Below are 25,661 nucleotides of genomic sequence, written 5' to 3'. Positions count from 1 at the left end.
ATGTAGGAAATATATCACACTTTTGCACTTCTTTTTTTAAACTTGCTTTAAAATGTTCTTACTCCAGTGCTTTCTCGTGCAGTAACGTGTCTTTGTCTGTATGCTCTCTTTGTGCAGTCTGCCCCCCCCCCCCCCCCCCCCCCCCCACCCCTTAACACCCCTCCCCTTCCCTCCCCCCTCCACAGTATCTCTCACTCTCAGGGGAGAGTGTGTCGTTGTTTGTTGTTTTAAGCCCGAGTTTGGTCCCACCACTCTCAAGAGAGCAGAGAAGAGAGAGCAGGAGTCTGTTATGGCCCGCTGACAGGGACGACTTGGGACGGCCCACTCCAGGGAGCATCTGATGGGATTATAACACTCTTTCCAGCTCACTTTTTTTCCCCCCACTAAGAATAACTTTGCTCAGTGCGTCGTTGGTGCAGCATCACAGAGGCAGCGCTGCGTTCAGATGGACAACTTTTTGCAAACATTGTTGGATTTTATTTCTTAAGAGGGACCTTTGCATCTCATTTGGAAGACTTGAAGCTTCTAAGCTTTCCTTGTTAGGACTTCGGGCGGAAAGAAAAAATACACAAAAGGAGTGTATCTTGGCATGTCTGTGGTGATCTGCGATGAGAGGGGAGAACAAGCAAGAAAGCCGTCTTAGCTGGCATCATCCTCAATTTCGCTTGATCTAATTCAGCTCCATGGAACAGAGGGATGACTCCCTCTGTGATCGTTCTTTAACAACCAGTCTTTTTTTTTCTTTTTTTTTTTAACCGTTTTTTGGATGTTCACACTCACACCAATGCACAAATGTGAATCTGAATCTTTTTAATTCTTCTTCTCTATTTTCCCCCTCTGAAACAGAAGAACATATCCGTAACATTGGGAACAAAAGCTGTGCTGCCAGTTGAATTTCCAGTTTGATGCACTTTGGTCTGTTGATTCTGCGCTGACCTGGAAGTATCTAATAAAGACATTTGGGGAATCTCAGCAGGCCTGACTTACTGTTTTGTTCACCTCTACTCTGCCTCTTCCTAAGTGTAGCAGATGACACCTTTGTGTTTTCCTGTTTGGCATCTTGGTGTTGTTTTCCATTTCATGTTCATGGACCAGTTTTTCCTTCACCATCCTATCAGAGGGACCTGTCTCTTTTCATAGCTTGTTACCGCGGACAAACTCGGGGGCCAGCTTCTCCTCTCTGACTGGTGACATGGGGGCATTGAACACGACACAGAGCTTCATTTCGCCTATCCCCTTCCAACCAAAGCTGTTTTTCTGATGCCTCCCTGAACTCAACCTAACTCACTCTGAACCTGCAGAAAAAATGATGAACAAAGACTCTCGCTTCTCCAGGAAGATGCAGGGGAACTTTTCCAACCGCAGACACTCGTGTATTGGGTATGTGTGCTGAGAGTTTTATGAATACAATGAGCATTTGGTAACGTAACACACATGTTTGTGCAGATTTTATGTGAGCAATGGGAAGGTGATTTCTCCTGTGACTTTCTGTTTGAGACTTTTGAAATGAAACCAGTGGTAGTGGAGTTGTTTGACACTGCTCTTGTAGCAGCGTTCACTGTTGTATGAAGCTGTGATGCAGCTCAGTTTGACCCTCTTGCTCCAGTCTGGGAGTATATTTAGATTGCGTAAATCAAATTAGCAGAAGAAGACGTTTTTATAGAGGTTAAGCTCTTGTGGTCCAAAGCACAATAACAAACAGTAATTCTTGCAGTGAGTCTGCACCTGTATCCTGTTTGAAACTCTGACTCAAGTCAACCACCGAAGACTCTAACATCTGCCAAATGATTCAGTGCGAGCTGGATGTTGAAGGCTGTTTGTGCTGGTGTGCAGGGTGCTGTGGTTGGTGTTTCAGGCCTCAGGGTGGCATTTTGGATCGATGGCCCTGTCCGCTGATGGACCTCCTTGTGGTCCCTGGACTTGAGCCAAGCCAGCGCTTCCGTGTTAGGCACAGCACAGACGTCACTGGGTCCAGGGCTTCAGTTTCATAAGAGCACTGAAGAAATATTGGCGTACTCTGGACAATTGTCCATGAGAGCCGCAGATGGAGCAGATTTCATCTCTGTTTTCTATCTTGTCCTCTTGGAAACCAAACAGACAGGACTAAGATAATGTGTAATATGAATGTCTGCCGTTGTAACACACTCCTTTGTTCACACACTGAGGGGCCTGATTGTCTTGATTTCAGTCGTAACTTGATACAATTGTGTAATCAGCAGGCCGGATTCAGGAAAAACATGAGGTCTACTGCAGCTTTATGAGATCCCTGCAGGACACGTCGTTAAATAAGTTTGCAGAGACGTAAAACTGAGAGTCATAACATGAATAAACACATACAGATACAGCACATGTACGACAAAGACAACCCACCACCAGAAATGCATCCTTCCACTTCTTCACAAGACTGTTTTTTCTTCCTTTTAAATCAACAACAAGCTGTGACTGTTTTTTTAGTTTTGTTTTGCAAAGGGGAATATTTTCTGAACTCTAGGCATAAGGCATGTGCCTCACGAGTGTCATCCAAACTCCTCCAGCACTGAGCCTGTTCGGATCATATGAGGAGATCAAAGCAGGAGATTTTGGACCGCAGAAGTGCAGAGAGGAACAGAGCAAGCCTCAGTTCTCTCTTTACCTGATTTGTACATTCAAGTCCTCAGCTGAAAATAAAGCGCCCGAAAGAACTTGCTGGAAGGTTTGGCTCAAGCAAGTTGAGAACTTGTTTTTCACTTTCAGGCCTCGCAGAGATAGAGGATTTAAAGTGAGGAGAAGAAGATCACTAAAACAGATGTGGTGTATTAATCATATCAGCAGTAAATTTGTTTAAGTAGCGTCTACATTTTTTTGTAAATGACTGAACTTTCTTCCTTTTTTAAACACACACACACACACACACACACACACACACACACACACACACACACACACACACACTGGCACAAAGCTGTCTTTTGTAATCCAGATGTGTCCATCACAACAGAGGCAGCTCTTATCACCACTTGTACTAACAGTACCAGGGTACTATTCATCCTGCCCTATGACTGTCTCTCTCACACACACACACACACACACACACACACACACACACACACACACACACACACACACACACACACACACACACACACACAAAGAGAGGCACTACATCAAACTCCACGACAGTTTGAGAAAATTTAATCCGAGGTGTATGCTAGCTAGCACTCGTTAGCAACCAATGCAACGGCTAACGGACGATGTTTTAATAAAGATGGTGAAGGCACAGACGGGAGGGCGGTGAAGAAGTGATAAGAAGAACGTTGGGCGGGATAGCACTGCATTTAGCCCAGAGATAGCGACAGAAAGGACAGGGTTAGACTGAGAGGACCACCTGTGTGAGAAAAAACATCAAGTGTTTTGAAAGTAGCCCCAAAAGAAATGAAACCGAAAGTGTTTGAGACTGACAGAATTTTGAGGAAAACATGAAAAAGTGTCAAGTGAGGCCATCCAACCAAAGGGCAGGAGTGTCAATGTCAGAGGTCCCAATATAGCTGCCAGTCCCCTCCCTCAAACACACACCAAGATTAGTCAATAGGGCCTGTGTGGCTGTGGCGGGACGGCTGCTCTGTGCGTCACTGCTGTACTCCATATTTTCAGCATGACTGATTTCCCCGATCGCCTGCAGAGCCTCATTGATTTCTGAGGCAGGAGCAGCACTAACCCCGCTGAAATTCACAACAAGCATCTCTATTAGAGGTCTACCCACACTGTCATTCATTGTCCAAAGTCTGGAGAGACTGGAGTAACAAAATGGTTTTTTTTTTTTTCTCAACATTGTGTGACCTCAATATGGGTACAAAAATTGTGAGAGATGAAGCCTCAGGTAGCAAAGTAAGATGTTTTTTTTTTTAATGATAAATTTGACATTCTGTTGCATCTGCCATTAAATCAGATCTATAATTTTATTGCAGATGAATTAATCATTTTATGTGACATTGTTGCTGTTCGTTGAATCCATCAGTGTCAGGATGACTATTCAATGTAACCACTAGAGGGAGAGATGAACTAAGTTATGCCCAAAGACGGTTTTGTGCACACAGCATTTGTTTGAGAGAGACACACAAAGTAATGGTTCGACAGGTTATAATTTATTCTCCATCAGCTGGATAGAAAACACGTGTCAATAACTGGATGTTTAAAAATCAGTCATGTAGAATAAAATTCTATTTGAAAATTGTGTTTTTACAGTCATGTGGCTGACTGAAGATAGTCTTAATTTTCATTCAGAATCATATTTTTTGGTAGGCTATTTGATTTTTATGTTAATAAGCACCACGTTAACTTTTCTATTTTTAGCTCATCATAAGTCTACCAGTACTCATTCAGTATCCTTTGAGACTCCTCACATCTGCAGTTGAGCCCTGTTTTTCCAAATGTTGTTTCTATTTACCTGACCTGATTTACCTTACCAGTCCTGATGCTTTAAAAGCTTTTGTTTTTGTTTTTTTTTTTAAGTTATTTTTGGAGCTTTTATGCCTTTAAATAGATTGTAGGGAGACAGTGGATAGAGCAGGAAAACAGGGTAAGAGTGGGGAGTGACATGCGGGAAAGAGGCCACAGGCTGGTTTTCAACCCCCACACGGGCAAACCTCATGGAGCGCAACCTCAACCACTAGGCTATCTGCACTCTGCTTTAAAAACTTTTAACTAGAGATGTCCCATTCAGTTTTTTTTTTGCCTTCGAGTCCAAGTCATTTGATTCTGACTATCTGTCGATACCGAGTCCCAATCCAATACTTTGACTCTGATATTGCGCTCCCAGCTCTAAGCTCCTCCTTCACATAGTTCTGATTGAGATGGTATATCCCTACTTTTAACAGTTACATTTTATTACTCAAGGCAATGTTTACAGCTGAAGAGATGCATGTCAGGAATGTGGCACAGGGCAAATATCAATACAACCAAACTGTCGATAAATTGTAAATCAGTCCTTACGAACATGGCACACTGATTTTTATGAAAAGCAGAACAGCCAGTTTAGACTAACATGATTTTTTTGTGTGACCAGTAGACAATGAGCTCACCACTGTTTAATGACAGATTTTTGAAAACAAATTTCCTTTTTTTTAGTGTTGTTTTGTACAATTTTATCCCCAGCTGGCTCACCCAGCCTGATGCTTCAAAGGATCTTAAAAAAATGCAGCATTGAGTGATTTGATTTCTGAGTCAGTCTGAAACCTCTGAAACAAAAAAAAACACAACACACTGTTAGCACAATGTGTTTGCTGGGAGAGAACTGGTGACATGGCCACCACGACCAAGTGTCTCTTGTTTTTCCTCCAAACACCCTCAGCTGAAGTCATGTTTAAGGTGCACACTAAGCTTTAGGTGCACATTCATGTCCCTGTCCATGTGCGTGTATGAGAGAACCACATGAACCTTTCTGAGCCGTGTTAATGAATGTGTGTGTGTGTGTGTGTGTGTGTGTGTGTGTGTGTGTGTGTGTGTGTGTGTGTGTGTGTGTGTGTGTGTGTGTGTGTGTGTGTGTTTGACTTGTGAGCTTAATTCTCACATCCCCAAATCAGAGGAGCCCTGAGCCGCGCTGCAATGCTTACAGATGGCGGCCTAATGAATCATGAGGTGACACACTGATAGCCTTTACTACAGTACATGCTGTAACATGACGTTTAACATCACAGGGACTCAGTTAAATATAGGCTGCTAGCAACAGCCATATGCTCACACCTGGTGCTGCTGCTTTGTTGCATACAGTGTTTCAGATGACGTGTGAACCATGAAAAAATGTACGTCTCGTTCTGTAGAACGTACCTTTGTTTTGTGGCAGTTTTTGATGGCATGCAGCATTTTCATACTTATGTTCAGTTTATATTTAATGTGGACTTTGTGTAGTGCCCCATCTTTTTTAATGTAAAGAAAGAATGTTTTTTCTTGTCTTGTGCAGCTTTAACTTTAGAGGAAAATTCCTCCTCAAAGTCCTGATTCTGAAGTTACGAACTTTACAGCAAACATGCGTCCCTGCTCCTATGAATCTATGTGTGCGTGTTTGTCTGTCGCAACAGTTTGAGTGTAATGTGCTTTTTCAGAGACTTTCCAGACACTAAACCTTTTGAACCCACACCATTTCCCTCCACAGATTCATGATGTTCACTCGAGGGTTGTCCAGAACTTATTTTCAGTTCTCGTGCAGATCAGTGGCCAAAGATGGAAAACATGCTAAATATAGAAATGTGTCTGTGTATGAGTACATCAACTGTATTTATATTGCTGCATCAAGCAAAACTATGATATATATGAATATATGTATTTATACAGCACCTTTAAAAACTGCAGTTTACAAAGTGCTTTGACAACAGACAGGAAGACTGAAATAAAGGCTATTTACTTAATAAGAAAGAAAAGATGTCAATAAAAGGCAGTTACAAATAAAAAGCAGGACAGCAAATATGGAAATATGAAGTTATAATGATGACAAAATTCTAATAATAATTTTAATTATAATAATAAAAATCATCATAATAAAACAAAGATAAATCAGAATAACACACCTGAGCAAAGGGTTAAACAATAAAAGGCCTAAAAGGGTATCAATGAAAGGATTAAAAGTGAAACAAATGACGTTTGACATATATACACATATTTATACATATTCATACATAGTTTTACTCAAACTGTTAAAATTCATACACCCCAGTAAGCACGGCAGTATAAACTTAATATACTGAGATTTTATCACCATTTATAAATCAGGAGGTGTTTATGAGCAGCTTTTTCATGCTTTCTGAGAAATGTTGTGGATTGTACAAAGCCTAGTCACACATAACTTTTAATTTGATCATTTGCCTAACTGCATAATTGAATTACCACCTCTTTTTCCTTGACAGTTTTGTAAGTGTTAGTTGCTGTATGTTGTTGGTTTGAAACATGCCGTTGTCATTAGCAGTAGACACTTTTATCCATACAGTGATGTTTTCCAGATGTCCTGTACAGCACAGAAAAAATAAGCTTTCCTGCATCATAATGAATGTTAAAACAAAAATCCTAAGAGCTAGGGGTAAAATAACGTCAAAATCTCACTGTGGGATATCATCATGGTAAGAAGTCCATAGTACAGATCAAAAGGCCTTGCCAGGAGTCAAGCCAGCAACCACTGTGACTGGGACAACAGCCCCTGTATGAGGCGTGCATACTTAAACCACTAGGCACTGGTGCCCATAACACCTGGTTTTCTTTCTTATTTTTTGTCACGTAAAAAAACACTGAAATGCTTCCACACGTCAGATTTGGGAGAGATGGGTTCATCCACAATGTAAAACCTGACTCTGTTTCTCACTAGCAGAGGCTGCCATTGTCACTGATGCAGCAAAAGAGCACAAGTGAAGATAAGTCTTTTGAAAGATAATGTTGCCACATGACAGCCAAACCTGTTGACAAAACGAGCTAATTTTTAGCTAGGTGTATTAAAGAAAAAAAATGCAGTTCAGTTATTGCTGCACTGGAGGCTCGGGAATGCAGAGAAGGGACAAAATCAAAGAGATTCATGAGAAATTTAAATTTGTATGTTGGTCTATACCAGGGGTAGGCAACCTGGGGCACGGGTGCCATAGCTGGCACGCTAGCCTATTTATGTTGGCACGCAGAGAAAAATGACAATGAGGCAAAGGACAGAATGAATAAAATAAAATAAAATAAAATAAAATGAAATAAAATAAAATAAAAATATATAAAATAAAATAAAACAAAATTAAATTAAATTAAATTAAATTAAATTAAATTAAATCAAATAAAAAAGATAAAACTGTTGCGTTCTATTCTATTTAACACTTTACAAGAAATTGGGTACACTATAAATGTTCTTAAATACAAATTGAACAAACAAGGTTAAATAATAAATTTAAATCATGATGTTACAAGTGCACAAATGTGTTTTGCAAGTATGTTGCAATAAATCTGTCTGAGGTCTGTCTTCTACCGTGCAATTGCATCCATATAGCGGTGTTATTATGGCAAACAAACCAAGTTCCAGTTGTTTTTTTAAGCAAAACTGAACAAGAGATTCGGCATTTATTGCCAGAGATGGCAGCAGATGCACCTTTTGTTGAGAAAGATTGGTCTGTAGGACATCAAGTGGGCAGCATCTTTATGAGACCAAACATAAAAACAGTGTTAGCCAAGTTTGCAAAACAAAACGAAACATTCAAACTTTCTGTACTGTTAAAAAACAGGCAATGGAAGGAAGTTAGACCATTTGTCACTGCACACTAAGCATAAAAACCATTCAAGGAGACTTTCCCTTTGACTGTTGATGATTTCACTAAAGAAGTAAATATTGGCTCTTTGGACAAGAGTGTATTCTAAAGCGGCTCGTGTCATGGAAAAGGCTGCCTACCCCTGGTCTATACACTTCTGATTGTGCAGCAAGTGAGGAAGATATAGATTCTGATTCTTCTGAGGGAAGTTAAATCTGCTTAAACTCTATTTCTCATCTCTTTCAATTAAACTTAAACAATTAACTATCTCACTTATCTCAATATTATTACCTCTGTATAACTTAGTATATAAAGCTCATTCTGTGTTGACTCATTGACTTACACGTCAGACAAAGAAGCAACACAAAGTGACTGACGCTGACATGGAATATAAAAGCTGTGACGTTCAATTCATTATCTCACATGACAGAGTTAAAACTGTCCTCTCCAATCACATCAAACTCCATTATTTCCATTTTCTTCTCATTGACCCTCCACGTGTTTTTAGTTTTCATATGATTTTTGGTAAATTTAACGTAATTGGTTGTCAACAAACAAAACGACAGAGGAAATTAATTAGTGTCATCTATACAAAAAACAAACCACAAACAAACAATATGTCCTTTGACAGGCAACAACTCAGACACACAATGTCCGCGCTGACATCAAAACAGCCCGTTATGCAGGAATGTTCGCCAGGCGTCCATGTAGCCAACACATGATGTCATGAGGCCCCTTTTGCAAATAATTGATGATTAAACCCCTAACTGAGGGGTCGGCCAGGATTTATGATGCCTCACTACTTTATGAGTCTCACAGATTACCTCGCCACATTGTCTTGGCTTCAGCGTTTAACTTGTCTGTCCACAGACGAGATTTGAAGATACTGAGCAGAACTAAACATTTACAGTCTGTCTTTCCTCAAATGTTCACTCTCTTCCACCACATTGACGCAGATACATGAACTCTGTGAAATCCTCTGGTATACTGCCAACTGGGGAGTGTGTGTGTGTCGCTTACTGTGTGTGTGTGTGTGTGTGCTTGTCCACTCTAGATAACAAGAACAAGACTCTTGAACTGTGTTGTTTCAGCACTCAACGCGTGAAAGCAATTTCCCTGTCATGAAAATGTGAAGAAGTTACGTAAATCTTTTGCTCAAACGTAACGTTTGCATCAGGGCGCTTTATTTCTCTGGTGATAAATTTTGCAGTTTTACGAGCTCAAAGTTGATGCGTCTTTGTGTATTTACAGTGTGTATTCAGAACAGATGAGTGTGAACATAAGGCCAAACCAAGCCCAAATAGCTGCAGTTTGATTCATCACAGACCTGTGCACTGTTTTATAAACTGTGGCTCTTGAATTAAGACACAATAAAACTAATGTATGAAAGTGTCATTATTTAAGGTTGGGGTTATGCTAAGATGTTTTTTGTGTAACTTTATTAGATTTCCTTGAACGTCAGTTTTTCCTGGAGCATGACAGACATGGGCTTCTTCTAATATCAAAAGTTTATGAGAAATACGTCACAGGAGCAAACAGCGGGGCTATGGCTGCTACATGTCACAATTAACACTGAATAAGAAATGAAAACATACCACATGCAAGATTGCAAGCCAATAGTTTCTAGGTAATGAAGCAACAGTACAGCATTGTGTTTTAAACCCTCTGACCCTGAGAGCATATGGTTCCTCTTAAAGATACACACTGAACCTCTGATTTTCAGATCATTTTTTTGCTTTTACTGATCCATTCCTTCTCACCATCAGCTGCCCCTCTACCCAGCAGTTTGAAATGTGTGGTAATGACTTTACACCATTGATCAACTTGCTAACTTTACTGAACCATGTCATGCTGTAGAATCGAGCTTGAAGTTCACATCCATTTATGGAGCTGCTCTCGTGTGTCAGAGCTAACTGGGTTGTAATCAAATCTTTATCAAGTCCAGCAACAGCAGCCAACTTCCTATTAATGTGAGGCATATAATGCATTTTACAGTGGTGGCAAATTTTTCTGTTATAAAGGGATTGTGAGGAGTTCCAAAGTGATCTTGAAAAAGTCTCCCGTCTAGATATTTGCCTGATCACAATCCACACTTTAAACTGAGATTATCAGGGTCAATAAAGGTTATTTCAAAATGCTACTTGGTGGCTTCCCACTTGGGTCGGGCAGGACTGGATTGATTTACAGCAGGTACAAGTTTCTATGACAACACCACGCCAGCTGACAAAGTTTAGTGAGAAGAGAGATCTGTGTTTTTCTCTGCTGAAAACAGTTTCTGTGATAAGTTTTGTAGTGATGGTGGACACAGGAGTTTCAAGGCGGATTTATGCTTGACGCGTCTGGGGGGGTCTGCGCGTCTTCGCACGGATGAATGGTGTCTTTTTCGCTCATACACTCCCTTGTGCTACCCCTTTCACACGGAAAATTTCCACACAGCACACACAAAATGTATAACTTGCCAGACCAAGACGGGCGGATGAGATGGTGGAAGAACAGAATCTCCATGTAGTTGAAGTGCAGAAATACAGGCATCTGTATGACTCTTGACCCAGAGATCACCGTGATAACCAAGTGGTAAATAAGTCATGGCGTGAAATTGCGGGCACTCTCGGCAGAGATGAAGTTAAAATAAACCAGAAAAATCTCTGGGACAGATGTTTTGAACAAAAGCCAGACTTCTTCTATGCTCGTTTAGTACTCTGGTAGATGTACCTTTGTGATACACCGGCCCCTGCTGTTTGGAAATGGACACAAACAGATGCCACACAGGGAGTTTTAAAAAGCATGAAAACCCCATGCTTTCTTTAACCCGGATCTTGTGCGTCTGAAGCATAACACGGCCTTAACAGTCAGAAAAAACAAGGACAGAAGAGCAGAAGAAAGCCAAACAGGAAAGTGATAGAGCACGAGCAAAAGGCTAAAAGAGCTAAGCTGTTTGTGCTAATGTTAATTCCAACCCACAGTCAGCAGTTATTCTGCAGTGGTCTGTTCAAACTTGAGAGTCTATCAATAAAATGAAGAGTGAGGTTACGTTAGCTCTGCTTGGAGGATGAGCACAGATAGGAAATAATGAGATTTCACTAAAATTACACATAACACACAAGTCTCTTAGCATCAGGCCGTCAGTAGCAATACATGTGGACAGCTATTAAACTACTTTATGAACTGACAGTTAGATTGTTGTCAAATTAGCCTACAGATACATCGTAGCTCTGGGCTGTTAGTAGCACTACATTTAGCCAGCTACTGACGTACGGTACAAACTCACAGTGTTTGCTTGTTGTCACCTTTTAAACAACAGCACTACTTAACTGTACTGATAAATACCTTACCTTTTTGTGTTGCGTTCAGTTAAAAGTTGACTTGAACAAAGAAAATTTGTTCCAACACAAACACACACATGGTCAAAAGTGACAACTTTACAACAGTGTGCATGAGACTCCTGGCCAGAAGGTGGCGAGGCAGTCGAATTAAAACAGATCCTCCTCATAGCATCTTTAATACTGAATACTTTTTAAAACACACTCTCTGTTTCAAAGAGAGATAGAGCACAGACATCCATTTCAGTCAGTGGCTGCCATTATTCAGCTTAAAACATCACTGTCTGAGGCAACGGTCAGCTAGCAAGCTAATCAAGCTAAGTTGGATACTAAGGTTGTTTCCTGGAGTCTTAAAGCATCTAAAATTAGGTTTTCAAAATAAAAAGGCTTAGACTTTCTTAAAATGTCTTATTCTAGTAAAGAGAAAGCAAAGGGTATTTATGTGCATGTTCACATTAGAGGGCAGTGAATGATCTTGTGTGAATCATTCATTTCTATTCAGAATCAAACTGTATCCCACTGTGCCAGATGATTCCTCCTTTTAGGAAAAACTTTCATGCTTTGAAGGAAAATCTAACTCAAGGTACAGACAAAACTTTCTCGTTCTCACAGGCTCCATGAACACAATCATCAGGTTGACAAAATGAACCTCAATGTCAAACACATTGCAACAAATCGCCAACACTAAGCCACAAAGTGTGAGCAGATCCACTGCAGTATTTTCACCAATCAAACCAGCACCCAACGCACCAGACATAGACATAGACTGTGTAAAATATGGACGTGGTCACAGGGATGTCAGCTGTCTGTTCCTGAAGCAGTGAAATGAAGCAAATCGGCAGACTAAAAAAATTTACCCTGGTATGTTGTGTGCCGATAGCAAAATTAGTGTTTCAGACTCAAGCCGTTTTCTAAACCAGGCTGTAAAAAGGCATTTTAATGCCATAAAATTCCATTTTTTTTGCCTTGATGTGTATGTGGTTTTTGGTCTTTTTGCTGCCAGCCTCATTCGAATCCTCCATGAACAGCAACTTTTCACACTTCTGCATAGTCTTCATTTTTCTAAGCTGGAGAATTGACGTGCCATAAATAGCCTTGCTCCTACATCGAGACATTAAGGGTACGTCCATCAAAATAGTTAGTTCGTGTCATTTGTAACTCCTTTTTGCATGAACAGCTGTTGGGGACAAAAACTACAGTGGCATTTAAGCACATGATGAAAAAGTTAAAACAGTCTTCTGTATGAGTTATCAAAAGTAATTGAAACACTCATTGGTCGACACATAGATGAAGGTCCTTGCATTCATTTTGTTGGTTTTAGGTGCCCCCCTAATTTATTTGTTGCACCCCTTCGTGCCCCCCACCTTAATATAGTATGGATTCACCCCTGCTCAAAGTAGGCTATTTGATATGTGTTTTGTAGATCTCTGAGTCCAGGTACCTTTGACAGCAATTAAAGCAGCTGTCTGTTTTGTGTATTTTAAACTTTTATTTTGATGGTATGAATTAATAGTGTAATATCTGGTGGAAGGCAACTTCAATTTGTCTGGGTATAGAATGCCGCTATTATTTATGCTACGACAGAAATGATCTGTGATGTATGACAGCCTTTGTCACTAGTCAGGACTCATTACCAGCTGACTGCATGTCCAAAAATGGTAATTTCACAGTGCATCATATTTCAGTTTATTTACTAAATGCCAAACACATAGTTATGTTCGTCAAGGAGGTTTTGTTTTTGGGAGAGGTTGTCTGTTTGTTTGTCTGTGAACAACATAACTGAAAAAGTAACAAACGGATCTTGATAATATTTCTAGGAAATGTTCAAAATGAGATAAGGAGGACCTGTGTATATTTTGGAGGTGATCTGGATCACCGTCTGGATCCAGGATTTTTTTAAAGGATTCTTTATCATTGTGAGATAGGGCTGTTTTCACCATATGTGTATACAACTCCACAATATATAGTCAGATTGCTTTGCAAAACAACACAAGACAAGGTCACCATAATTTCTGACAGATGTAAAAGTACGATCCAGATCCTGGAAATATTCCTAATACTAAGATCCAGAATATGAAATACGTACTGGGTCATCATAATTTTCAACGCTTTCAGGAAACAGATTCTTTTCTAGTTTTTTTAATATGTAAAAGTTGCTAAACAAGCTACTTTTATCTTACTTTGTTGCATTTTGCAAACGAGTTGTGGATTAGCAACTGTCCAACATAAATTTAGAAAGTACCATTCAGATTTGCAGTTATCCTGTTGAAATCTGCTCAGGTTTGTCTATTCACTGTCTCTTTGTTTCTCACTTCTGCTGGGTCACAGAGAGATTCCAACTTTTATGATATTTTTTTGTGCTATGACAGAAAAAATTATTATTTGGCCTTAGAAATAAATGTCAAGTCTCCAAACTAGATATTTAAAGATCTTACTTTAAGCATGCACAATATCAAATTTGTTACAGCATCATGCAGTGTTTTCATATTTTAAAGGAACTGAGCTAATGGGATGCACTTTGTTATGGTTGCTTACCAATTACTGAACCTAAAGTGACAGATGCCGTACACAGGAGTAGGAGGATTCAGGAGGTGGCTGCTTTTAGAGGAAGTGTTTATGTAGCTAGCTGTCTGCCAGTTTCACTTTGGCTAATTAGAGTCACTCAGCTCCACTTAGAAAATATCAGACAGATATCAGACAAATACTCAAGCTTTTCATGTGGTCAAAGCGGTCACCACTCCAGTTTTTAAGAGGAGTCTAAGTTATGTATCATTTTTTGTATACATCAGCGTGAATTGTCAAGCTAGTTTGGCTTGAGACACAAGACCTGTGTTGTCATCTCTGCAAATATTTGATTATCCTTTATGTAAATTCATCTTGAGCATAATTATGTAACTCTGCTTGTTGAGTCTACTTAACTTAACCCCCTCTCATCTCAAGTATCTCCTTTTTTCCAAATATGGTCAATACTTCCTTAAAGAAAAAAGCTGAAATTCTTGAGTCTTCACAGTCGCTGCTTTGAACTGACAGACAATGTTGCAGCTTTTACGTCAACGTTTATTGTTTTCTTGAACAAAGTCTGACAGCCACTGTTTGGGAGTGGAGCCAGTGAGGCAGCCACTTGACTGAAACTTATATTTAATACTTCACCTTTACATGAGTCAGGAAACCTTTTAGGCCTGATCATACAACTTTAAGGGGCTAAAAATCCCAAGCTGTGCTTAATACGTCTCTGGGAACACAGCCTGTATATTCACGTCTTGGGTCTTGTTTAACCGATCTCATGTCGTATATTTCCTGTTTAAGTTTTCACATGTGGTGAACATGAGCTCAACCAGCTACAGTTTCACATATTTACTTTTCACATTTCTGGTCTTCAAAAATACGCCACCCGTAGCTATGGGTGACCTTGCATGCGCTGTTCTCAAGCCTGTGAGTACATACTGTATACTATTAAGTATGTGTGTGTTAGTGTGTGTGTGAGTGAGTGCTTGTATGAGTTCTCTGTCCAAGCAAGCTGTGTCCTGGGAGCTACTTATTATAATACCCTGTCATACTCATCCTGCCATCAATCTCTTTACCTAACACCGACGAGACCGCCACACACACACGCGCACACACACTCATTCTCACAGACATGAATACACACTTCCATCTGGAAAATATAATGGCATGTGGCCTGGGGGAGAGTTCTGTCTTGTGATTGTATGTGTGTGTGTGTGTGTGTGTGTGTGTGTGTGTGTGTGTGTGTGTGTGTGTGTGTGTGTGTGTGTGTGTGTGTGTGAAGGGTTAAAACGGCTCAAACATTTGGGGAAGGCAGACACCATGCTGGCTCTGATCCCGCCCCTTTTCTCAGCTCTGACCTCACTCTGAAACTTGTTCCCCCCCTTGTGTGTGATTTAGACACACACACACACACACACACAGACATGCACTTTCTCAGTCACATGCCTACACACACACTTGCTGACGCACGCGCTTACACACACACACACACACACACACACACACACACACACACACACACACACACACACACACACACACACACATACACACACACACACATTCTGTGGGGCGCCCTCGACAGAAGAACACACACATACAGCACAGTGCTACTGTGACAGACTGGAGCAGGAGAGCAAGTTTGCCCAGGGGAAAGGAAAGGTCTTTGTTTGCTCTGTGATTAAAGGTGTAGCAGAAAGCCAGAGAGAAGAGGAGGAAGCAGGGAGAGACAGAGAAGAGGAGCAAAGGACAGACAGACAGACAGAAAGGGAGAGGGGGAGAGGGCAGCACCACATTTAGACCCGGAGCACAGACAAGATGTACATGGGGGACCGATAAATGGAGCGCTGCTGAGACTGATGACAAGCAGTTTCTACAGCCTGTAAGAGGACGGACAAGCAGCAGAGAGGGAACATCTCTCCTCACAGGATTTCAGCAGGAAGAAACAGACTCTAAATTTACTGAGAACAATCCAGAAAATCAGATTTTCACCAGCACACAGTGGAAGGATGGACTGCGTTGCCACCGCCACCCTGCGCCCGAGCCACTGGTCCTAAAGCTGGTGCCCACTCCTGCCACTCCTGCCTAAGGTAATGAGAACTCCTGGGAAGCCGCGGCGAGCCGGACAGCCCGACAGAGCAAGACAGACGAAGAAGCGGGCCGGGTTGAACAGGGATGAGAGCAGCCACAAGCTGAGGAGAGACAAGAGAGGAAGAGAAGCTGAGCGTCCGAGAAGAGGAGGGTGAGGACGAGTTTACAGAGAGTAGTCTAAGGAAAGATGAGTGTGCCGACGAACTGTGGGTTCTGTTACTCCGTGGAGCGGAGTATCACTGTGCGGAGTGGGAACATATGGGGATCACCGTGCGCTGTCAACAGGCCTATTGACATCATACAGAAACGCCGGCGGTAACTAAGAGCTATCTCATTTACTCTCACTCCGTCTCTTTGTCTTTTCTTCTCAGTGGGTCCTCTCATCTCACACAGGTTCACAGCATGCGTGACACAGCTCACAGTTGTCTCTGTTAGGTCAAGCTTTGACTACTGTTCTCCCCAACTTGTTCTGCTTTTCTCATTTTTTCTACAATCACTGCTGCAGGACGCTTCACTACAAACCTTAACATCTTAAATCTGAAGCTTTCAAGCCATTTTCCATCATCTGTAATATTTACACGAACCTCCTTTGTTCTTATCAGTTGTTTTTGCTTCTTATCTGCATCTGCATGTCCAAAAATATCTTTGTATCGTATTTCCTCTTGACCACTGGTGTGCCCTCTTATTTTCTCACCACTCCATTCCACTTCTTATTTATACAGAAATGATTCACATTTTATGCCACCATTAAGAAAAGTTAGCAGTGAGGAATAGTATGGAAAATAACAGCCAGACTGTGCTTAAATAAAAAAGCTAAACCCAGATTTAAATTATCAAGCTGTACAGAAAACTTATTGTTTGTTTAAATGTGTGTGGAAAACGGAAATGCAGGCTATTGTGTGGTATCTGCTAGTGTCCTACAAAGGTGGTTAAGTTAAGCAAACACATGAAAAAAGTGTTTTAAAACTTTAATGTCTTCAAACTTTTTTTTTTTCAGAAAGGACAGCTGGATTTTCAGAATTAACAGTAAATCATAAAGTATATCTTACAGGGTAGTTTTATTCACTTTTTTCCCAACCATCTGCTGCAGCTTCTGTCTTATTTCGCTTCCGGCACTTTGCAGTAATTTAGGACATGAGAAGGAACTGCATTACTGTCCTTTACTGAAATATTCTCACAGGAAAAGTCCCCCCAAAGTTCTGCAGCTTCACACATAATCCCCAGTACCAGCAGGGAGGCTGTGAAGGAGGGCTCAGAGATAAAGTCTTGTTTATGTTACGGTCCTCTGTCCTTTTTCTCAGGCAGGATCCTTGTTTATCAGATGTAATTCAGAACATTTGTGTGCATGGTGGGATTTTAAAGGTCAGCGTCCAATCCATTTATTGCTCCTAAAGACCCACGCTCGGTAATTTGATTGACTTTTGCTCTCAGCAGAAGACCCGTTATATCAGACTTTTAATTATCACATTGCTGCTCAGATTGCTTCCAAACCTGGACTGAAAAAGAGGTTCATAAATGTAAGGTCGCTGAAGAGAAGGGAGTCACAGGATTGGACGAAAGAACAGCAAAGCTTTATTTGGGTTGAGTTATGAATCTAGACAGGAGAGACCAATTTTGTCTCCAGAGCAGGCGCTACCAGAGCTGGTGTTGCCATTTCCTCTCTGGAGGAAAACAGACTCCCTTTCAGTACTCATTTTGGGGATAAATTAATGCTGCATATTTCAGAAGTCAACACTCTATAATGCTGTAATGAGTTGACAATAATGTTTTATGGTTTTAAAAGGTATAACTACAGGTCTCACTAGCCAATTCACACTTTTCTCTCCCAGATTGTTCTATCTTGTCTTTCCTCCTTGTTCATACAATCACCATTGAATACACTACCAACACCTTAGGGTGAAACTGACTTTGATGTTGGCCAGAGCTTGTTTTGTAGATGTAAAATATTTTCTCCAGTCATAAGAAAAGCAAATAAACCTGAATAGGGAGGAAGGATGTAAATCTTACTTCTTGCATGCCTTCAGTGCATGATTTAAAGCTCAATTATCTCTGTTAACCACCGACGACGACAGCCAGATAACAGCAGCGCTTTCTCCTTACAGGGATATGCAGCAGGGGATTGCATGTTTTTTCATGTCACTGAGTACAACAGGTACCTTACAAATTGAAGGGCTGAATACATCTGTTCTTCATACATACCATATTGCATGATAAGCACTGACGGGTTATTTTGCCCACTGGCGATCTGTTATTGGTTTCTCCATTCAGCTTTCAACTGTAAAGGCAACACCTGCTTTTCCAAAAAGAAAGCGCCGATAAGAGGCTTGTCTCTGAAAACCCAGTACAGTAACAGCTCAGTGACTTTGATGTGGTGGGCTGCATTCAATTATCCTTTCATTTCCATTTTATGAACCTGGAGTTGGCTTTAGGCTCTGAAAGCTGTCTGTTAGGTACATTTGATTTGACAGTATTTGCTAGCTAAGATGAACCTGATGAAACCCAGGTTTTCACTCATGTAGCAGCAGGACTCTTGGGATGGCAATGTGTGGTGCTCAGTATTAGGAGTTTGGTAAATCTGTCCCTTGACTTTGGGGATCCCCTGATTTTACTCAGTAAATCTGATCAGCTTGACATTATGTTAGTTTTCGGTACAATATCACAGGAGCCTGAAATGGATTGCCATGTCAGGTAATACTAGCATTTAAGTCCCTGTGAGGAACTTCTCAGTAGGGCTGAACAATTAATCGACTTTAAACCCACATCACAATGTAATAGAATGCAATTTTCAAATCGCAAAGGCTGCAATTTAAAAAAAAAAAAGTTTCATGTCCACAGACCTAGAGGAATTATAGTAACTTGTACTTGTTCTCCCTTAAAACCAGCAAAAGTCAAAATGCTGTTTTTTCTGGCAAAGAAAAAAAAAACCCTGTGGGCTACAAAGATCCATCCAGTAGATCGTAGAGCCATACCCCTTTGTCACTTTTCTGTATGGTTCGTTACTCTTACGGACAACTGGAGGTCAGTAAAATTTCACAGTGTTCCTTTTTCTTTTTCAATTAAGAAATGCAAAAGAGACTTGTTTAAATGCTAACAGTATCTTCTGTTGGTTAGTCATACTATAAAATGACTTAAAACTTGTGTTAAGTGAACAATGCAGAAGATTAATGTCCCCCCTAAAAATCGTATGCTATATCACAATCGCAATATTGGTCTAAAAAAATCGCAATTAGATTATTTTCCAAAATCGTTCAGCCCTACTTCTCAGTGATCTTGATAATTTATCCCCTCCAAGATATATGCCTGATTGTAACTCAGTTTGAAATGAGATTATCAGTATCAAATGCTTTTCCCCTGTCGGGTCGATTGGATCGGGTTGATTTAGGGCACAAGACAACACCACACCAGCCAACTAAGTTGAGCAATGAGAAGAGAGATCTGTGTTTTTCTTTGTTAAAATAATTTCTTTGGTTAATATTGTAGTAATAGTGGACACTGGAGCTGAACTGGCAAAAAGAAAAAGGACAGGAGAACAGAAGAAAGATAAATGGGAGAGTGATAAGGCACGAGCTAAAGGCTAACACAGGAGCTAAGCTGTTTGTGCTAATGTTTATTACAACCCACAGTCAGCAGTTATTCTGCAGTGGTCTGTTCAAACTGGAGAGTCTATCAATAAAACGAAGAGTGAGGTTACGTTAGTTCTGCTTGGTGAGGTTGTAGTTGGTAGATGAGCACTTGTAGGTCAAAACTAGGACTCACTAACTGACAGACACATCTCAGACCCCTTTTCTACCAGTGCTGGTTTGGTGCTAGTGTTAGGTTTGCTCTCATCACATTCTTTTAAGAAACAGTTTGGTTTTCTATCAAGAAGGAGACAAGTTGGAGCCACATCATTGTGCCATGCAGATTTTTTTTAATATGCATTTCTTATGGTGGTTGTGACATTATATTTCCTAACTTTATGTCTGCTATGAGGAGTGTCCTCATCTGTGTGTGTGTGCGGATGTGTTTGTGTTCTGTTAACCCATTAGGGTAGAACTCTGCCGTGCACGATACAGAGAGCAGAGGGTAAATGTGAACACACAACCAAGAGGCAGAAATAACATTTTATTCTGTAAATAAGATAAATAAAAAAAGCTTTTTAGTCTGTTAAATAAATGAACAAGGTGTAGACTTCATCTACAAAAGAGGTACTGCACTTCATGTCAGGTTTTGAATAAGGAAACACCAACAAAATAACAGATGACTTGCTTGGTGGCTTTTCTTTTTAAAAATGGCTTTTTAGAGCTGATCACTGGTTACGGTAACTCGCCCTTGGCCCCTGTCGTAGTTGGTGCTTTGCTCTGGTCCAGCAAAGAGTTGGTGCTTGCTAAGTAAGACCAGTTTTGAGCACAAGGAGCCAGAGCTGAAAAGTTATCTTGAACGACGAAAAGTTGTGTGAAAAAAGCTTTAGTAAGAGTCTCCACAGTGAGTGCTGTGGGAAATGGAGTCTTTATCAATACTCCACACTCTGAGTAGTCCTCACAGCCCCCTTAATTTTCAGTTTTTCATTTTTGTGACCCTGACTTTTGTTGTGCAGTCTTCAGGTCAAAATTTGGCTTGGACCATCTTTTGCCTCGGGACAGATTACCTGCAATACTTAGAAGCGATCAAAAGGGGTGACCATATAAGTATGTTAAAACCCATTAGAAGTTATTTTTTAAATTCTGTTTTCAATCCTTGAATTTGGTGGATTTGTAATTTAAAAGAAACTGCCCTGAGTAATTTTTGGTGGGGAACATTTCTAGTAGGGACCATATTAATCTTATACCCTACCACACAAACAACCACTGTTATCCTCCTGTTGTTTGCCGTTGAAGAAATGAACTGCCCTGACTGAAGTGCTTTGTGTACCAGGCTGTAGATGGGCGTTTCTGTAAAAATGGGCTTTTTTAGAGGGTGTCTACATGATCTCTGGTATTTCTGTAGACGACCTCAAGGAGACATATGCTGAACTGAAAATTTCAGCGCTTCCACAGCACTTCAACATAAAAACATACGTAGATATCTAAAGTTTGTTTGTTCTTTTAATTTTGCAGCCAGTCTCAAGTTGACACTACTTTCTTTACATCTCAAAAAGTCCATGTTTTCTTAATGGTGTTTTAGCGTTTGGTTAGCATTTACCTCAGCCACTCACCTTCTTAAAGCACATGCTATATTCTTTTAGGGAAGGTTGAAGAAAACCCTTAATTTAATTGAGACCCCCCCTTCCCCCCTTGGGTCTTTAGGCTGTTGATCCAATTTCCCTGAACGCTTTTTGCGGCAGTGACAAAAAACGTTTCTCAGTCATGACAACCAAGAAAGGGATGGAAAAACCCTAACGGATTATTTCTAAATGAGCCACTGACAGCAGATACAAATGTAACAGCTGAGCTGGGTGTTTTGGAGTGAGCAAGCTTGATTTATGCTGGGAATCATTTATTATGTATTAAGGGTCTTAAAGATGACAGCTTTGGCGAGTTGCACGTGGATGAGGTAACTGTGCTTGAGCTTTAGAAGGGCATTTAATAGAAACCTAATACACTCTCTCTTGTCAGCTCAGCCTTGGCGGAGAAGAGGGGGAAAGATCAATCTTTTCCTTCTTGATTTATCAAAATCTCAAAGTGTGAACATTGGACTCACTCTGATGTTTTGGAAGCCAGACTCTGTCATGCATCTCTCATTTATTTATTGTACCAGATAAGTTTTTGTGTTTTATAAAGTAATGCAGTGCCAGGGCATTGGGTCAGTTTTGCACATACATTTTCCAGGTTAATGTGGCCGTGATGGATTATTCTGAGCTTTCAGTAGACAAGCCTCCCTTTTCACAAATATTATAAAGTCATCCTGTGCCCTATAACTCTCACTGGGGAAGGTGTGAAGGCGCCGTAGCCAAAAAAGTGTTTTGTCATAATAAATGTGTCTGGAAGTGTTTCTGAAGCATTTCTCAAATCGTCGGCGGCTTCTTGTGGCGGTCTGGCCCACATTCAGCGTCATGGACTCTCATTTATCTGCCCCACAAACGGGAGGAGCAGGTTCACCAGTGTTGGGTTTCAAGCGTTGAGCGCACACACCGACACACACGTTGTGCTCTAATGTGGGATGGTATTTAGGGTCTTACCTTAGCATTACTGCATGAACACAAGCACGTAGCAGCAGTTTGTGGTTCTGGGTCATTTGTGATGGACAGTCACTCAGCGGTGAGTCGTGCCTGAGTGTGTGCAGTGTGACAGGCTTAATGGACCCGAAGCTCTGCTGAAACCCTAAAAGTAACAAGGTTTCCAGACAGAGCAGTATTTAAGGGCCTGACAGAATAATTGTCCAATTATGTGTCTGCGTGTGTGTGTCCTGTTCTGTGCAGCGATGTTTTAAAGCTCCTGTGGTGAGTTTTTAGCTGCTCTTAAAGCAGACTGAAATTAATAACAATCTCTTTAAAGGTCCCATATTATGCTCCTTTTCTTCAGTTTAATATGGATCATTGATGTCTTCATGAAATGGTAGTAACATGTTTTGGTCCAAAAAGCCAATAAATCAAGCACAGCAGCATTGTTTCGAGGCTCTCATAGCCCCTCTGTTCAGAACGCTCTGATTTAGTGGGCGTGACCTTCATATGTAAATGAGCCACTGCTGATACCGCCGCGCTCTTCAGCGTCACAGAGAGCGGCGCCACGAGCTCCGAGTGCACAATGTTGAGAAAACAGCGAAGCTGGTTTACCGTAACATTACAGGCTAAAACAACAGGCTAACTGCAGCTAGAGTTAGCATCCTGAAGCTAACACAGAGACAGGGGGGACACTGAGGAAAAGCTCTTACATCTGCTCCACAGCACACAGCATTTCAAATACTCACATTTCCAGGGTCCGAGGTTTGTTGTTGGATGGTTGGTAATGCACCTGGATTCAGGACCAGTCTACTGGCTAGCCCTCTGTTGTACTGTCCAAAGTTAGAAAAGCAGTCGAGTGTGAAGTGACTAGCACACATATGCACAGTTTTACTGAGTGTAGCTGGCACATTTCCTTGATAAATGAACTCTAGCCACTTAGTCTTATCTTCTTCCTAGATGGGAAGCTTGTGCATGGAACTATGTGGCTATTTACAGCCAAAAACAGAGCAGTGATGGGAGTGATGGCTGCTGTAGCAGCAGCGGGGAGGGGAGTGGGCGGGGAGGGGGATCGGGGTTATCTGCTCCGGTGGACCAATCAGGTCAGATTGTTTCAAAAAAAGGGAATCGCTGACATCAGCAAATCCCTCAAATCCAAACCGCTCGTTTTAGGTCAGGATTTTACATTCACAAGCACTACTAAGTACAGGTTTTGTCATTAAATATCACATTTAGTGGGCTGGGGGGAAAACCAAAGACCCACAAATTTCACCAAAAGACTTAATAAAGTGATTTTTGCATAATGTGGGACCTTTAAATAACCTTTGAGCGCAGTATCCACCATCAGCATAAAGATCACCTACATATTTGTAGTAATACTCACCATCTTAAGTCTGTGACAGGGATGTTCGTGTTAAATCAAAAGATTTATTCTTTCACAGCTTTTTTAATTTTCACAGTTTTTCATCGCACAGATTTTTAAAAAGTGACACATTAACTGCCAAGATATATCAGGCAGAAAGTACATGGTTCAAAGAAATATAGCTCACATATGTTCAGGACACAGTCACTAAAGTAAGAGGTGCCACCTTTTCCATAGGGGGCGCTAAAGTCTACACTGAGTGAGAGTTCCTTAAAGGAGCTTTAAATTGAGAGTGATTGATCATAAAGCATGAAGCAAAACAGGAAATTATCCATATTGTGTATAAATAATTGTACTCTTTACTTGTTAACCTCAAAGCGGAAGAAAACAGCTTCATTAATGTTCAAATGTCAGGCTGAAATTAAGTCAGTTTATCATTCATTTCTTTAAAAAGAAAGAAACATTGATTCAAACCCTGACTGTGAGTTTGAGCACTCTGGAGGAAGCCTCACAGTAAGGGCACACAAGGGCTCAACATTTTGGAGTAACGTCGTCATCCTTCATTTATTTCTCTGTCTTTTCTCACATGACATCTGATGTTTTTCTACGGTGTCATCTCACGTCAGAAGCCTTCTGCCGTTAATAGCTAAAGCTGATCGTGTTACAACACTTAAATAGACCAGCTTCTAAACTTTTATGAACTTTTCTTTTCTTCCCTCGTGTATTCCGTCATACAGACCACCGCTTACATTCATTTCCCTCCAATTCTTCTCTTTTAACTCCTGTGTTTTCTTTGCCATGAGATCTTGGGGGAAAACAAGGATTTGAGTGCTTGTAGGGTGTGTGTGTGTGTGTGTGTGTGTGCTTGTGTAGGTGGTGATAGTATTGGGGGTTAACAAGGAAAAATCTTTGACTCATTGTGAATCTCATCTGGTTTCCATCTTACTCAGGTTTCTTAGGATCTGGTCTGCCAGTCTTCACAAAGGGTCATAACTCTTCTGCTCTAGATCTGTGTAGTCCTGATCTTATGAATCGACCAGGCTGTGTGAAAATGGTGCAGTCTCTGTGACGTCACCCATTTGTTTCTGTTGGAGAGTTTTGAGGCTTATCGACAGCATATGCCATGAGAGTCAATCTGACTCATCCTAACTTGGGGTGAGGTAGTGTGAGGTAGTAGGCTTTGAGCCTCCTCTTTAGCACTTAAAGTGCATCACCAGGTCCATCATGTCAGCTGTGCCACCAAGTGAGCAAACTTGTAATCCTAGTACCTTCTAAACCATGGGTCACCAACCTTTTTGAGACCAAGGGCTACCTCACAGGAGATGAGTGGTACAAAGGGTTATTTATGGTACGAACATCCTGAACAATACAGCACAGATCAATGATAATAATAATAATAATAGTAGTAATGATACTATGGAAAGAGACTGATCACATGTCAATGTTAATTATTCCCTGGTTATTTTTGAGGATTTACACAAAATTGATGTTTGGAAACATTTCTGGATGTAGCTCCATTGTGACCATAGACTGTTAAAAAAATGGACGTCATCTTGCTCAGCCCGAAGTGAGGTCGCCACAAAAACTGCTCCCCCTAGTGGCTGGCCGCAGTATAGGTCAAAAAATCCAACTTTCCAGACATTTCAGATGAGCTGTGGTCAAACTTTAAAAAATTAATACACCTTGTAGAAATGTTTCTCACGTCTGATTGTTGAGGTAATTTGAAGAGATTATTTGGCTGCCTTGTATTCAGGTCCTCTTTTTTCTGAAAAGTTTCATTTTAATTAGTTAAAAGAGGTTAAAAACAAGGTTTTACATCACATTTAACAGTGATTGACAGCTGCCTTTCTTGTGTATTTTTTTCGGGGGTTTGTGAAATATGTTCGGGGTCAAGAAGTGATTAGACTCTCAAAAAAAAAAAAAAACAATTATTATTTTTGTCACCCAGCTCCACTCAGATTCTCCCAGAATCCCTCATCGTCTCTACTGCGCAGACTCTGGCTGCTCAACTGCTGCCAATGGCTGCG

General features: G+C 40.8%; 1 protein-coding gene across 2 annotated transcripts in view; it reads left to right on the top strand.

Annotated features, from left to right (window-relative positions):
* Positions 1 to 242: 242 nt before the first annotated feature.
* pde4ca (phosphodiesterase 4C, cAMP-specific a) overlaps positions 243 to 25,661 on the top strand; it is a 52,265-nt gene continuing 26,846 nt past the window's right edge. For both annotated transcript variants that reach the window (XM_074688781.1, XM_074688780.1), the window contains exon 1: positions 243 to 1,380. In XM_074688781.1, the coding sequence (XP_074544882.1) occupies positions 1,307 to 1,380 (74 nt within the window). In that variant the 5' untranslated portion in view covers positions 243 to 1,306. The remainder of the gene's footprint in view (positions 1,381 to 25,661) is intronic.

Source organism: Halichoeres trimaculatus, unplaced genomic scaffold (assembly GCF_033239565.1).
Source record: "Halichoeres trimaculatus isolate MK-OKI-2021-1 unplaced genomic scaffold, fHalTri1.1 fHalTri1_scaffold_15, whole genome shotgun sequence".
Lineage (NCBI taxonomy): Eukaryota > Metazoa > Chordata > Actinopteri > Labriformes > Labridae > Halichoeres > Halichoeres trimaculatus.
The sequence above is the reverse complement of the archived record's forward strand: the minus strand, read 5'-3'. Positions and strand labels throughout refer to the sequence as shown.